General features: G+C 45.1%; 1 protein-coding gene across 3 annotated transcripts in view; it reads right to left on the reverse strand.

Moving 5' to 3' along the window:
* Positions 1-8,379: 8,379 nt before the first annotated feature.
* The window catches only part of LOC121575900 (innate immunity activator protein), a 39,726-nt gene continuing 33,050 nt past the window's right edge, over positions 8,380-15,055 (reverse strand). For 2 of the 3 annotated variants that reach the window (XM_041889190.1, XM_041889191.1), the window contains exons 5-10: positions 14,747-14,978; positions 14,565-14,618; positions 14,161-14,443; positions 13,397-13,555; positions 12,407-13,136; positions 8,380-8,920 (exon numbers count right to left, since the gene is read on the reverse strand). In XM_041889190.1, the coding sequence (XP_041745124.1) occupies positions 8,828-8,920; positions 12,407-13,136; positions 13,397-13,555; positions 14,161-14,443; positions 14,565-14,618; positions 14,747-14,978 (1,551 nt within the window). In that variant the 3' untranslated portion in view covers positions 8,380-8,827. The remainder of the gene's footprint in view (positions 8,921-12,406; positions 13,137-13,396; positions 13,556-14,160; positions 14,444-14,564; positions 14,619-14,746; positions 14,979-15,055) is intronic. The other variant, XM_041889193.1, reaches the window with a different exon arrangement.

Below are 15,055 nucleotides of genomic sequence, written 5' to 3' on the forward strand. Positions count from 1 at the left end.
TCACACAGATGTATAACATAACACACACACACACACACACACACACACACACACACACACACACACACACACACACACACACACACACACACAAAGACACACACACACAGGCTCAGTTTTTGATAGTGTAACCCTAAGTAACAGTACAGATGAAAAATGATCAGGCCTACTGTACATCTTACTGTAGAAATTATTGTTGAAAAAAAGTATAGGTTGGAACTGTTGCTGTTAAAATACAAGTAATTATTATTATTCTGAACTGGAATAAACAGATTGATCACATCACACAAATGTAGACCAGAAAACACACACACACAGTCCTAATGAGAGGTGTGTGGCTTGTTGAAGTGTTCAACATGCATGTCTATTCTGTGCTCAATTTTTGACAGTGCAACCCTGAGGTCATGCTCAGCATTGAGTCTGTTTCTGTACTTGTTTTTTTAAGTATGCCAGAGTTGAGAACCCTGACTCGCATAGGTATGTTGTGCAAAACTGGATCTACTGCTTTCTCAGTCAGGCATGAGACCGCTTCCTGCTGTAAGTAACAGAACTGTGTGAGTGTGTTTGCCTCAAAAAGCATCTTGCTTCAATCAGTTTAACAGCAACAGTTCCAACCTAAGATAACCTGCCTAAATGACTACCGACCCATAGCACTCACGTCTGTAGCCATGAAGTGCTTTGAAAGGCTGGTCATGGCTCTCATCAACACCATTATCTCAGAAACCCTAGACCCACTCCAATTTGCATACCGCCCCAACAGATCCACAGATGATGCAATCTCTATTGCACTCCACACTGCCCTTTCCCACCTGAACAAGAGGAACACCTACGTGAGAATGCTATTCATTGACTACAGCTCAGCGTTCAACACCATAGTGCCCTCAAAGCTCATCACTAAGCTAAGGACCCTGGGACTAAACACCTCCCTCTGCAACTGGATCCTGGACTTCCTGACGGGCCGCCCCCAGGTGGTAAGGGTAGGTAACAACACATCTGCCACGCTGACCCTCAACACAGGGGCCCCTCAGGGGTGTGTGCTCAGTCCCCTCCTGTACTCCCTGTTCACCCATGACTGCATGGCCAGGCACGACTCCAACACCATCATTAAGTTTGCCCACGACACAACAGTGGTAGGCCTGATCACAGACAACGATGAGACAGCCTATAGGGAGGAGGTCAGAGACCTGGCTGTGTGGTGCCAGGATAACAACCTCTCCCTCAACGTGCTCAAGACAAAGGAGATGATTGTGGACTACAGGAAAAAAAAGAGGACTGAGCACACCCCCATTCTCATCGACGGGGCTGTAGTGGAACAGGTTGAGAGCTTCAAGTTCCTTGGTGTCCACATCACCAACAAACTATCATGGTCCAAACACACCAAGACAGTCGTGAAGAGGGCACGACAAAGCCTATTCCCCCTCAGGAGACTGAAAAGATTTGGCATGGGTCCTCAGATCCTCAAAAAATTCTACAGCTGCACCATCGAGAGTATCCTGACTGGTTGCATCACCGCCTGGTATGGCAACTGCTCGGCCTCCGAACGCAAGGCACTACAGATGGTAGTGCGTATGGCCCAGTACATCACTGGGGCCAAGCTTCCTGCCATCCAGGACCTCTATACCAGGCGGTGTCAGAGGAAGGCCCTAAAAATGATCGAAGACTCCAGCTACCCTAGTCATAGACTGTTCTCTCTGCTACCGTACGGCAAGCGGTACCGGAGCGCCAAGTCTAGGTCCAAAAGGCTTCTTAACAGCTTCTACCCCAAGCCATAAGACTCCTGAACAGCTAATCATGGCTACCCGGACTACTTGCATTATTGTACGGAATACTCAGTAGGGTCTGTAGAATGTATATATGGTGTCATTTCATGGGACTCTGAATAATACAGAGTGTTCCTGGTCTTTTACTCCACCCATTCCATTGGCGGCCACAATGCGGATCACTGTATATGGAATACATATTGGCTTATAGAGCAAAAACTATTCTGGGTGCCGCAGTAAAAGTATTGTAGGGGATACTCAGTAGGCTCTGTAGAATCTATATATGGTGTTATTTCATGGGGGACTAAAGTCCATATGAAATGTGTAAGTTACAATTCATGGTCAAACACACTCTAGGATACATTAATTAATTTCAGCCCCCCATTTAAATGTTTCGGCAAAAAATGTATGGTCTAAGACACTTCATGATACATTCATTCCTTGCAATCCCTCATCGAATAAATCCAATAAATTAGTGATGGGCACTGTTTTTGTTTTAGTGTTCATTTTTGAAGTATGCTAAGCAGCCTGTTAGAAGGTCTGTAAGAGGGCTTTGTGCATGCAGGAACAGTCATGTATGCTTTTTTACAGAATAGTGTAGATTAACAGGAAGAATGAACCAATTTCACGATATGCCTTACTCATATTGATATCAAAATCATATCAAATTATCGATATTGGTGCACACAACTATATGAAATAATTAACACATTTATAGTTAAATATAATTTCATTATTAAGCATATATCTTCCTTTCATCAGTCTGCTGTACCATTCAAGCTTAAAACCTTAACTTCTTTCAACTAAGTAATTTCCTCTCCGATTACTCACATAAAACATAGTATTGCATGCCATTGTGAAAAAGTGTATACATATTGCCCTCTCATAAGACTACTTTAGAGAACAAGCACAAATAAACACCACAACTGCTACTGTTTTCTAGACCCCGCTTCTCAGCGGTGCAAATAGGCCTACTTTTTAAAATACCTACCACTTCTTTCTGAATGGACCCTCTCCCATTTGTCACGAGTCAATGTAAACACACTATATTATTTGGAGTGGTAAGCCTGAACTCTCCAAAATGTGCCTCATCTGCAGTGGTGGAAAAAGTACTCAATTGTCATACTTGAGTAAAAGGAAAGATAAGTTAATAGAAAATGACTCAAGTAAAAGTGAAAGTCGCCCAGTAAAATACTACTTGAGTAAAAGTCTAAAAGTATTTGGTTTTAAATATACTTAAGTATCAAAAGTAAAAGTAAAAGTATAAATAATTTCAAATTCCTTATATTAAGCAAAGCATCCCCAAACCATCACACCACCACCACCATGCTTGACCTTTGGTATGATGTTCTCTCTGTGGAATGCAGTGTTTGGTTTTCGCCAGGCATTACTGGAACCATGTCGTCCAAAAGGTTATACTTTTGAATCATCTGTCCATATAACTTTCTTCCAAGAGTCTTGATGATCATCCAGGTGCTTTTTGGCAAACTTTAGTCAACTTTTTGGACGAGATGGGTCCCATTATGCCTGGTGAAAACCAATCACTGCTTTCCACAGTAAGAACATCATACCAATGGTCAAGCATGGTGGTGGTGGTGTGATGGTTTGGGGATGCTTTGCTGCCTCAGGACCTGGACGACTTGCCTTAATAGAAGGAACCATGAATTCTGCTCTGTATCAGAGAATTCTACAGGGGAATGTCAGACCATCCGTCTGTGAGCTGAAGCTGAAGCGCAGCTGGGTCATGCAGCAAGACAATGATCCAAAACACACAATCAAGTCTACATGAAAATAGCTAAAAAGCAAGACATTTTAAGTTTTGGAATGGCCTAGTCAAAGTCCAGACCTAATCCCAATTGAGATGTCGTGGCAGGACTTGAAACGAGCAGTTCATGCTTGAAAACCCACACGTCACTGAGTTAAAGCAGTTCTGCATGGAAGAGTGTGCCAAAATTCCTCCACAGCGATGTGAGAGACTGATCAACAACTACAGGAAGCATTTGGTTGGAGTCATTGCAGCTAAAGGTGGCACAACCAGTTATTGAGTGTAAGGGGGCAATTACTTTTTCACACAGGGGAATTGGGTGTTGCATAACTTTGTTTAAGAAATAAATGAAATAAATATGTAATTGTTGTGTTATTTGTTCACTTATGTTCCCTTTATCTAATAAAAGTAGAGAAAATTAGAAAGGGGGCAAATACGTTTTCATAGCACTGTATGTCCAATATCAACAAATTATTCGATTTCAGTTGATGGGCCACTCCATAAGGGCCACCTAATTAGCAGCGACGCTCCTTGGATTTGGAAACTAGAGGTGCTCCTGAGTAGAATGGACTGCGACACAATGTAGGCTACAGGAAATTGTGTACTACAGTGCAATATGTCCAATTTGAAAAACATACTGAACATCGTACAATATGAATGAGCTAATTAACAATGTGATTAATAGTGTTTTCTAAAGTTGATTATTATAATACAATTATTAATATTCATATTACTATTATTAATAGTAGCATTATAAATATTGATTTGTTATTTGTGTTACTGTTGTTCCCATGATAACTATCTAGTAGGCTAATCATTACTTTTAATGCTGATAACAATAATGTCAGTGCTATAATATTATTTGTGCTATAAAGGCGATTAACTTTATTCCCTTTTTCATAATGTTAAACAAAATTCGAAGTCTGCTAACAAATCCTCATAAAATGTTACGAATTTCGACCATTTGTATTATTTTTCACCATCTTCATTGCAGGACTTTTATTTTGAAGGAAAATCGCCGAGGTCCCGGCCTTGCTTGGTCTTGCTTATTCTTGCTGGTGGAATGTAACTTCCGGTGTAGTGAAAAAACGTGCCTCTGTAAAAACAGTTGTCAAGTATTGCTTTACTGCGCAAGGGCAAGTGTCATAATTAATTTATTAGAGGTCCTTTAATTCACTTATGTTCTTAACTGTCGTACCCAATCAGACTCAAAATATATGTTTTACCCCAATGTTTGTAAACATCAATGTAAACAAACACTTTATAGCCTCAAAACATGATTAAAACTATACTTTTTATATAGATGGTCAGCCCTTGCATCGATAGCTGTGTCTATGAATTTGAGAACTGTTACATTTCTCCAGGCCCGTCCATCAGCTGTTTAACAAAACAGAGGCCGGGTGTCGGCTTTGTTATTGTTTCAGCTGCAGATTCGAGCTTTAATCATTTACATTTACATTTACATTTACGTCATTTAGCAGACGCTCTTATCCAGAGCGACTTACAAATTGGTGCATTCACCCTATAGCCAGTGGGGGGGTAGAAGGATTACTTTATCCTATCCCAGGTATTCCTTAAAGAGGTGGGGTTTCAAATGTCTCCGGAAGGTGGTGAGTGACTCCACTGTCCTGGCGTCGTGAGGGAGCTTGTTCCACCATTGGGGTGCCAGAGCAGCGAACAGTTTTGACTGGGCTGAGCGGGAACTATGCTTCCGCGAGAGGAAGGGAGCCAGCAGGCCAGAGGTGGATGAACACAATGCCCTCGTTTGGGTGTAGGGACTGATCAGAGCCTGAAGGTACGGAGGTGCCGTTCCCCTCACAGCTCCATAGGCAAGCACCATGGTCTTGTAACAGATGCGAGCTTCAACTGGAAGCCAGTGGAGTGTGCAGAGGAGCGGGGTGACGTGAGAGAACTTGGGAAGGTTGAACACCAGACGGGCTGCGGCATTCTGGATGAGTTGTAGGGGTTTAATGGCACAGGCAGGGAGCCCAGCCAACAGCGAGTTGCAGTAATCCAGACGGGAGATGACAAGTGCCTGGATTAGGACCTGTGCCGCTTCCTGTGTAAGGCAGGGTCGTACTCTCCGAATGTTGTAGAGCATGAACCTACAGGATCGGGTCACCGCCTTGATGTTAGCGGAGAACGACAGGGTGTTGTCCAGGGTCACGCCAAGGCTCTTCGCACTCTGGGAGGAGGACACAACGGAGTTGTCAACCGTGATGGCGAGATCATGGAACGGGCAGTCCTTCCCCGGGAGGAAGAGCAGCTCCGTCTTGCCAAGGTTCAGCTTGAGGTGGTGATCCGTCATCCATACTGATATGTCTGCCAGACATGCAGAGATGCGATTCGCCACCTGGTTATCAGAAGGGGGAAAGGGAAGATTAGTTGTGTATCGTCAGCGTAGCAATGATAGGAGAGGCCATGTGAGGATATGACAGAGCCAAGTGACTTGGTGTATAGCGAGAATAGGAGAGGGCCTAGAACTGAGCCCTGGGGGACACCAGTGGTGAGAGCACGTGGTGCGGAGACAGCTTCTCGCCACGCCACTTGGTAGGAGCGACCGGTCAGGTAGGACGCAATCCAAGAGTGAGCCGCGCCGGAGATGCCCAGCTCGGAGAGGGTGGAGAGGAGGATCTGATGGTTCACAGTATCAAAGGCAGCAGACAGGTCTAGAAGGACAAGAGCAGAGGAGAGAGAGTTAGCTTTAGCAGTGCGGAGAGCCTCCGTGACACAGAGAAGAGCAGTCTCAGTTGAATGACCAGTCCTGAAACCTGACTGGTTTGGATCAAGAAGGTCATTCTGAGAGAGATAGCAAGAGAGTTGGCTAAAGACGGCACGCTCAATAGTTTTGGAAAGAAAAGAAAGAAGGGATACTGGTCTGTAGTTGTTGACATCAGAGGGATCGAGTGTTGGTTTTTTGAGAAGGGGTGCAACTCTTGCTCTCTTGAAGACGGAAGGGACATAGCCAGCGGTCAAGGATGAGTTGATCAGCGAGGTGAGGTAGGGGAGAAGGTCACCGGAGATGGTCTGGAGAAGAGAGGAGGGGATAGGGTCAAGCGGGCAGGTTGTTGGGCGGCCTGCAGTCACAAGTCGCAAGATTTTATCTGGAGAGAGAGGGGAGAAAGAAGTCAAAGCATAGGGTAGGGCAGTGTGAGCAGGACCAGCAGTGTCATTTGACTTAACAAACGAGGATCGGATGTCGTCAACCTTCTTTTCAAAGTGGTTGACGAAGTCATCCACAGAGAGGGAGGAGGGGGGGGGATTCAGCAGGGAGGAGAATGTGGCAAAGAGCTTCCTAGGGTTAGAGGCAGATGCTTGGAATTTAGAGTGGTAGAAAGTGGCCTTAGCAGCAGAAACAGATGAAGAAAATGTAGAGAGGGAGGGAGTGAAAAGATGCCAGGTCCGCAGGGAGTCTAGTTTTCTTCCATTTCCGCTCAGCTGCCCGGAGCTCTGTTCTGTGAGCTCGCAATGAGTCATCAAGCCACGGAGCTGGAGGGGAGGATCGAGCCGGCCGGGAGGATAGGGGACATAGAGAGTCAAAGGATGCAGAAAGGGAGGAGAGGAGGGTTGAGGAGGCAGAATCAGGAGATTGGAGGGAGAAGGATTGAGCAGAGGGAAGAGATGATAGGATGGAAGAGGAGAGAGAAGCGGAGAGAGAGAGCCGAAGGTTGCGGCGGCGCATTACCATCTGTGTAGGGGCAGAGTGAGTAGTGTTGGAGGAGAGCGAGAGAGAAAAGGATACAAAGTAGTGGTCGGAGACATGGAGGGGAGTTGCAGTGAGATTAGTAGAAGAACAGCATCTAGTAAAGATCAGGTCAAGCGTATTGCCTGCCTTGTGAGTAGGGGGGGACGGTGAGAGGGTGAGGTCAAAAGAGGAGAGGAGTGGAAAGAAGGAGGCAGAGAGAAATGAGTCAAATGTAGACGTAGGGAGGTTGAAATCCCCCAAAAACTGTGAGGGGTGAGCCATCCTCAGGAAAGGAACTTATCAAGGCGTCAAGCTCATTGATGAACTCTCCAAGGGAACCTGGAGGGCGATAGATGACAAGGATATTAAGCTTAAATGGGCTAGTGACTGTGACAGCATGGAATTCAAATGAGGAGATGGACAGATGGGTTAGGGGAAAAATTGAGAATGTCCACTTGGGAGAGATGAGGATTCCTGTGCCACCACCCCGCTGACCAGATGCTCTCGGGGTATGCGAGAACACATGGTCAGACGAGGAGAGAGCAGTAGGAGTAGCAGTGTTACTATAAAAGTGCCCGTTTTAGCCAGCCAGATGGCTAAATGATTGAATGTCTTATGTAAACTCTAAAAAGGGTGGCAGAACTGAATTATTACAACTATTAATATGAATATTAATAGGATATGTGGAACAATATGAGATACTTTGTTTAGAATAACAGTGTTTTGTAGTATGTATTGTTCAATGTGACATCCATGGTTAAATAAAGTCCAACTTTCAAGTACCAATTATCTATGTACAAAAAGTGTATTGTTATAATGCATAATAAAATAATGGTTTATCAAGGGCATAATTACTGTCCACAAGCAGGGGATGATCATGAGCCAAAATGTGAGAAATGAAGGCACCCGGCAGTAACTTCAACTTCTTTGCCAGTCAAAGTGCTTTTTGCTACAAATGTCTGTAAGGGAGAGACTAGTAAATTGATAAAAGACAGTGCAGCTTCAACGCTGAACGGTCGAATGATGACAAAATAATGTGTAACCAATGATAATAATAATATTGGTACTTATTCTGATTCTATGGATACCACCACTCAGAAACTTCCTGTTGGAATTGAATTCCCAACTCTGAAGAAAGTGAAGATTATAACAGAATGACACTGATAGGATTAACAGTATACATCTTTATTCCATTATTTATTCATTTCTAAAGAGAAACTTTTTCTTTTAGAAAAACAATAACTAAATACATATTTTAGAAACATTTTCGATAGTACTAAACACATCAATAGATCCATACAAAAAACAGATAAACTAACCATGAAAGAATGTTCAACACAGCGGCTCTTTCACAGTAAAAAGGGAGGCAGCAGGGGAACGTTGTGGTCTGTTGCTTTGTGCCTTTAATTGACTTTCTGGTTGCCCGGGTAACATGTTGAAGTCAATGTATAAAGCCTCAGATCCTCTTTGATATTATGCCCAGTCTCTCTCTCTCATCGCATATCAGCACCAGGTCCAGTGATGTAATAAATTAATGAATAAATAGGGCTCTGTGGGCGGGGGAGGAGGTCAGAGCTTTCCAGAGAGGGGGTGGCACTGGGGGCCCTCTCCCTAGTCCTACACCTGACTGACGATCTCCGAGTCGTCATCCACAAACCACTGCTCTGGGGTCCCGTCCGCTGCCCTCTGGATGACACGTCTCTGGGGAGCCTGCAGACGGGACGACAAAAACAGGGAACATTTATTTCAATGTCTGGTTTTTCAAGTCAGTACTAACAGAGTTATGATTTTAAATATCACTAGCAATAACATTATTGGAAGTTCACAATATGGAGATAAGGCAACAAAGTAGATAATTGCAATGATGTTTCTGCTGGTGGTTCCCTGAAACCCTTCAGGGTCAGGAGTGAGTATACTGCCCTACAGCAGAGACCAAGGGCTCATCTGCTGTATTACGCAGTTCTCACAACACCAGCAAGTTGGAGATACAAATATGATGTTAAAGGAAGTACAGTACATAGCACTGTGGTATAACTTCACCATTGAGAGCTCCATAATGAGAAGGTCATAAGAGTTCAAACCAAATCAAAACTTTATTTGATTTCAGCCATAGTGTCTCAAAATGCTTGGCTTTTAGGTTTTAGCAGCTGATCCACAACAAGGGTGTGTCATTTTTCTCTACAGTGAGCTACACTGTGACTCAGCGTGACACTGTATGATTCAGGGGTGAGGTTGACTATGGGAGGGCCACACGAACAGTATGCACTGCAGCTGTCTGAATGTCTCTTAAACCTCATTTACTTCCTGTGATCAGAACATCCCCTGAAATGAAGAATGGTCACTACTACTACTGAGAAATATTAGACCCAAAAACAACAGAGAAATATTAGATCCAGTACTGTACTACAGCTGCCCATGCTTTTCCAACCGCTGGCGATCTAAATCATTGCTGAAGGGTAAAGACAGTAAAACGACACAGGAATGTGGCACCTGGGTCTTACTATCATGCATGACCATTCCCACACCTTGCCCTCTGGAGAAAGAGAAAACTCAGGATACCCACTGCGTCTCATATTATAATCATTTCAATGTCTTAAAAATCACATTGACTCACCACCTGCCTCCATAGATTTTCTTAAACTGTTTTTGAACTCAAAAGATACAGTGCATTTGGAAAGAATTCAGACCCCTTGACTTTTTCCACATTTTGTGACGTTGCAGCCTTATTATAAAATGGATGAAAATGTTTCCCACCCTCATCAATCTACACACAATCTCCCATAATGACAAAGCAGAAATTTTTGCAAATGTATAAAAAATAAAAATACTGAAATATCACATTAACATAAGGATTCAGACCCTTTGCTCAGTACTTTGTTGAAGCACCTTTGGTAGCGATTACAGCCTTGAGTCTTCTTGGGTATGACGCTATAAGCTTAGCACACCTGTATTTGGGGAGTTTCTCCCATTCTTCTCTGCAGATCCTCTCAAGCTCTGTCAGGTTGGATGGGAGTGTCGCTGCACAGCTATTTTCAGGTCTCTCCAGAGATGTTCGATCGGGTTCAAGTCCGGGCTCTGGCTGGGCCACTCAAGAACATTCAGAGACTTGTCTCGATGCCACTCCTGCGCTGTCTTGGCTGTGTGCTTAGGGTCGTTGTCCTGTTGGAAGGTGAACCTTCGCCCCAGTCTGAGGTCCTGAGCGCTCTGGAGCAGGTTTTCATCAAGGATCTCTCTGTACTTTGCTCCGTTCATCTTTCCCTCAATCCTGACTAGTCTCCCAGTCCCTGCCGCTGAAAAACATCCCCACAGCATGATGCTGCCACCACCATGCTTCACTGTAGTGATGGTGCCAGATTTCCCCCAGACGTGACACTTGGCATTCAGGCCAAAGAGTTCAATCTTGGTTTCATCAGATCAGAGAATCTTGTTTCTCATGGTCAGAGTCCTTTAGGTGCCTTTTGGCAAACTCCAAGCGGGCTGTCATGTGCCTTTTACTGAGGAGTTGCTTCCGTCTGGCCACTCTACCATAAAGGCCTGATTGGTGGAGTGATGCAGAGATGGTTGTCCTTCTGGAAGGTTCTCCCATCTTCACAGAGGAACTCTGGAGCTCGGTCAGTGTGACCATCGGGATCTTGGTCACCTCTCTGACCAAGGCCCTTCTCCCCCAATTGCTCAGGTTTGGCCAGGCGGCCAGCTCTAGGAAGAGTCTTGGTGGTTCCAAACTTCTTCCATTTAAGAATCATGGAGGCCACTGTGTTCTTGGGGACCTTCAATGCTGCAGACATTATTTGGTACCCTTCCCCAGATCTGTGCCTCGACAATCCTGTCTCGGAGCTCTACGGACAATTTCTTTGACCTCATGGATTGGTTTTTGCTCTGACATGCACTGTCAACTGTGGGACCTTATATAGACAGGTGTGTGCCTTTCCAAATCATGTCCATTCAATTTAATTTACCACAGGTGGACTCCAATCAAGTTGTAGAAACATCTCAAGGATGATCAATGGAAACAGGATGCACCTGAGCTCAATTTCTAGTCTCATAGCAAAGGGTCTGAATACTGTTTTGCATTTTAAATATGAAGTTCTGTTTAGTATATTTAATACATTTGCAAAAAAATTGAAAAATCTGTTTTTGCTTTGTCATTATGGGGTACTATGTGTAGATTGATGAGGAACATTTGTAATTTAATCCATTTTAGAATAAGTCTGTAACGTAACAAAATGTGGAAAAAGTCAAGGGGTCTGAATACTTTCTGAATGCACTGTATGTAAGTAAATAAGATGCGTCCTGAAGCGAAACTCAGGGTCAAAGTGCGAGCCATTTGTGAGGCTGACAAAACAGCAGTAAGGAGATCCATGGGGCGTAGCTGGAATACAGTGTGTACATCCCAAATGGCACTCTATTCCCTATATAGTGCATTACTTTTGACCAGGGCCCATACTGTATCAAAGTTTCTCTCTCTCAATGCAATTCAGTGAGTGTGCATATTGCCCTTGGACAATGGGACCATAAAAACGATATTGTGTGAACGGTGGCTCCTAAACAATTAAAAACAACCAGTGAAAGTCATAAAACAGGGGTAGGCAACCCTGGTCCTGGAATGCTGCAGGCACTTCATGTTTTTGATTTAACCAACCTGGAAGACCAGGAGTGTTGAATTTAGGCAATCACTGAACTGATCAATTAACTTAGTAGCTCCGTGTGGTGCCTAGTTGAGACAAAATCCTGCAGTACCTGCGACACTCCAGGAACAGGTTTGCCTACCCCTGTCATAAAACGTGCTGAGACAAGTATCATTGAGAGTTGCGTGTTGTCCTGTGACTCCTGTCCTCACATAGTGTGCTTACTAGTTCATGGAGGTAATACTTGTCAGGTGTGATTGCCAAACTCACACAGTTCAGTAGAACGCAAAGTAAGTTTGCTTGTAAAGACTGCATTAATATACGACACAAACATTTTAAAGAGTTCTGATTCCATGGAACTTGCAGACAGGCCTGGACACAGCACCCCAGTAGCATCCATCTTAACTGATTAGAAATTCCCTTCTCCTCTAAAGCCTGCGGGGCACCAAGTGACACCAACCTGACAGTAATATAATCCAGTGCTAACAGTAATTCCGCAAAGGCAATAACTTCAAATTGGGCAACTACATTGCAATCATGTAGTAAGTGAAGTGCCGTCGTGGCGGTTTACCTGTTCATGGTACTTATTGTGCTGGGAGAGAGGTGACTCGCGGCCCTGTACATTCCTCATCCTGACCGCGCCCTGTCTGTCCAGGGAGTGAGGTCTGAACTGCTTGCGCTGGTGCCACGACTTGAGCTCCTCGTTTACCACCTGCTGGGGGAGACCTCTGGAGGAGTGGTGGGGGTACTCCCGGAGCGAAGGTGCGCGGGACAGTCTGATGTGAGGGGGCAGGGGCCTGAGAGCCCGCTGGGGGTGCACAGGGGCCTCCTCATACCAGTGCTCATACTGGCTGGAGTGACAGGGGGGCGGGGGGCCATGATACAACCTGGTCATGTCCATCTCTGAAGGGTAGACCATCCCATCGTTATAGTAATCCCTGTGGAAGCTGGGGCTGGACTGGTGCTGGGTGTTTTGGTAGAAGCCGGGGCCTAGGGGGTAGGCCATTGGTCGATGATTGTCATTGGGGCTGGAGTGTTGGTACCTATAGGTGGGCTGACACTGCCTGGGCAGGTCACAGGGCATCTCGCGACACGGGGAGCTGGTGTAGGATGGGGCAGAGTGTTCAGAGTTACTGTCCTCAGTCTCAGAGCTGGAGTGGTATATGGGGTTTCCATAGCCTCCCCTCTGGACAGGGGACTCGGCTGGAGACGTTACCACGTAATCCATCAGTCGCCTCCTGGGAACACGGGTGCGACCTCGATCCTTATCCAGTTTCAACGGAGGCTCACTGTTGGGGAGTCTGTAAAATATTACATAGAAGCATTACAAACAAGGCCAAAACAGTACAAATATCCAAACTCATTTGTAAGATACAGTGAGACAGTCTCAAGATTCAAGCGGTGTGGGGACAGAGTGGATGAGATATAAAATGGTGGACAGTGGTGCTGTGTGACTGTGATATGCGGTTGTCTTACCTACCTTAGTTGAATGCACTTACTGTAAGTCGCTCTATAAGAACATCTACCAAAATATAAATGTAAAACATTTAAACGTGCTGACCTGAGAGAGAGCTGGCGGCGAAGGTGCATCTCCGGGGTGGATGGGGCGCTGTTGGACTGGGTGTAGCACAGTCTTAGATGGGAGGAGAACTGCAGCGGCAGGGCCGTGTCTCCACAACAGGCTTCCACTGGAGGCAACACAGGGGTCACGGCTGGACTACTGCAGAAATGTAACATGGACAGGAAGGAGAGAGAACTGGTTTAATGACTAAACCCTAAAAATGTTTTTAGTCAGAGGAAAAACAGGCCATGAGTTGGCCAAATGAGTGCATGTACTTTGCACGCTTGAACCTGTTCCATGTGCCCTTGTATTTATTAGTCTATTTGAGCTGTCTCTCAAAGACGAGTCGCGACTTGAATCAAAATGTTCCTGAGTAACATCCTTCCCAAAATAACAAAGTACGTATTAATGCCAACTTGAGAGAAACCACATGAAAAGGAACTCTCATTTTTCAAATATCAAATGGAGGAGTTTACGTTTCAGATAAGTGCTGCCAAAGCAGATTCCTGACCTTGTGGTTTCTCATAAAGGTAGATCTATTTGGGTTCAACTATGGAGCTGCATGAATTCAAAAAGTCAAGGCAATCTTATATTAGGCTACATGGAAACAATTACCAAGCCATAATGATTTGTATTTAAGAGAGCTTTCACCAACCCATGAAGCTTCAATTATGGCTATTCTTGGGCTTTCCTGTACAATAAATTCAAGGGTAGCGTTCATATAAAATTACAGGAGGCACAGTGGGTTCCCCCTTGGCCTTTACCTTGACCTGCTGCTACCAGAGCGTGACTTCTTCTTGATCTTCTGGTAAGGCTGGTCTAGACTGGACTCGGTCCAGGGGGAGTGCTCGATGGGAGGGGGCTCCAATTCCAGGCTGGTGTTGAAACGGGACTGTAGCTCCTCCAGGGTTGGAGTAGTAGTGGGAGGCTGGTGGGGGCTAGGCCCAGGGGGGTGTGAGGGGCCTGGGGGAGGCTGGGGAGGATCTGCTGGTCCTCCTAGGTGAGGGGGCTCCACAGATGGTTGAGATGACTGACTAATCACCTCTTCTGGAGTAAAGTAGAGATACAATTAAATTCAGAGAGTTATTAGGTACTTTGGTGGTATTGTCATAGCATGCTTATCCATATAACTTGTACAAGAGTAGTTTTTGCACATAGTGACTCTAACCTTCGTCGAGCAGCGCCGAATCCGACAGAGAGCTATCATCAGAAGTGCCCTGATCTGGAAACAAAAGCAAAGCAAACAACTGTATTAATCCATGGAAACGGCACTGGAATTCCATTCCTCTCAGGTCAGAGAGGAGAGATTTCAATGTTATTTTATCAGTCGGCCAGTAGCGCGGAGCTCACCTCTCTGTGTGCTGGTGCAGCCTGGCCGTGGTGATGTCCGTCCGTGCTGTAGGCGCAGCTGAAACGCTGTTTCCTGCAGTTGTTTGACTTTCTTCTCCTCACGCTTGCACTGCTGTAACCGGCTTCTCTTCACCGCCTTGCTCTGGTGTTCCTCACAGCAGAGTCTTTGGACTGCTTTGTATATCTGCAGCTGCAGGGATAGCTCAGCTTCCACAGAGTTCAGCTCAGAGTTCTACAGGAGTTGACAAAAGGAGGTTGGGCAAACATGAGTGGCTTAAAATTAAAGATCTCTTACGATGACAGAAGCCT

Source organism: Coregonus clupeaformis, chromosome 10 (assembly GCF_020615455.1).
Source record: "Coregonus clupeaformis isolate EN_2021a chromosome 10, ASM2061545v1, whole genome shotgun sequence".
Classification (NCBI taxonomy): Eukaryota; Metazoa; Chordata; class Actinopteri; order Salmoniformes; family Salmonidae; genus Coregonus; species Coregonus clupeaformis.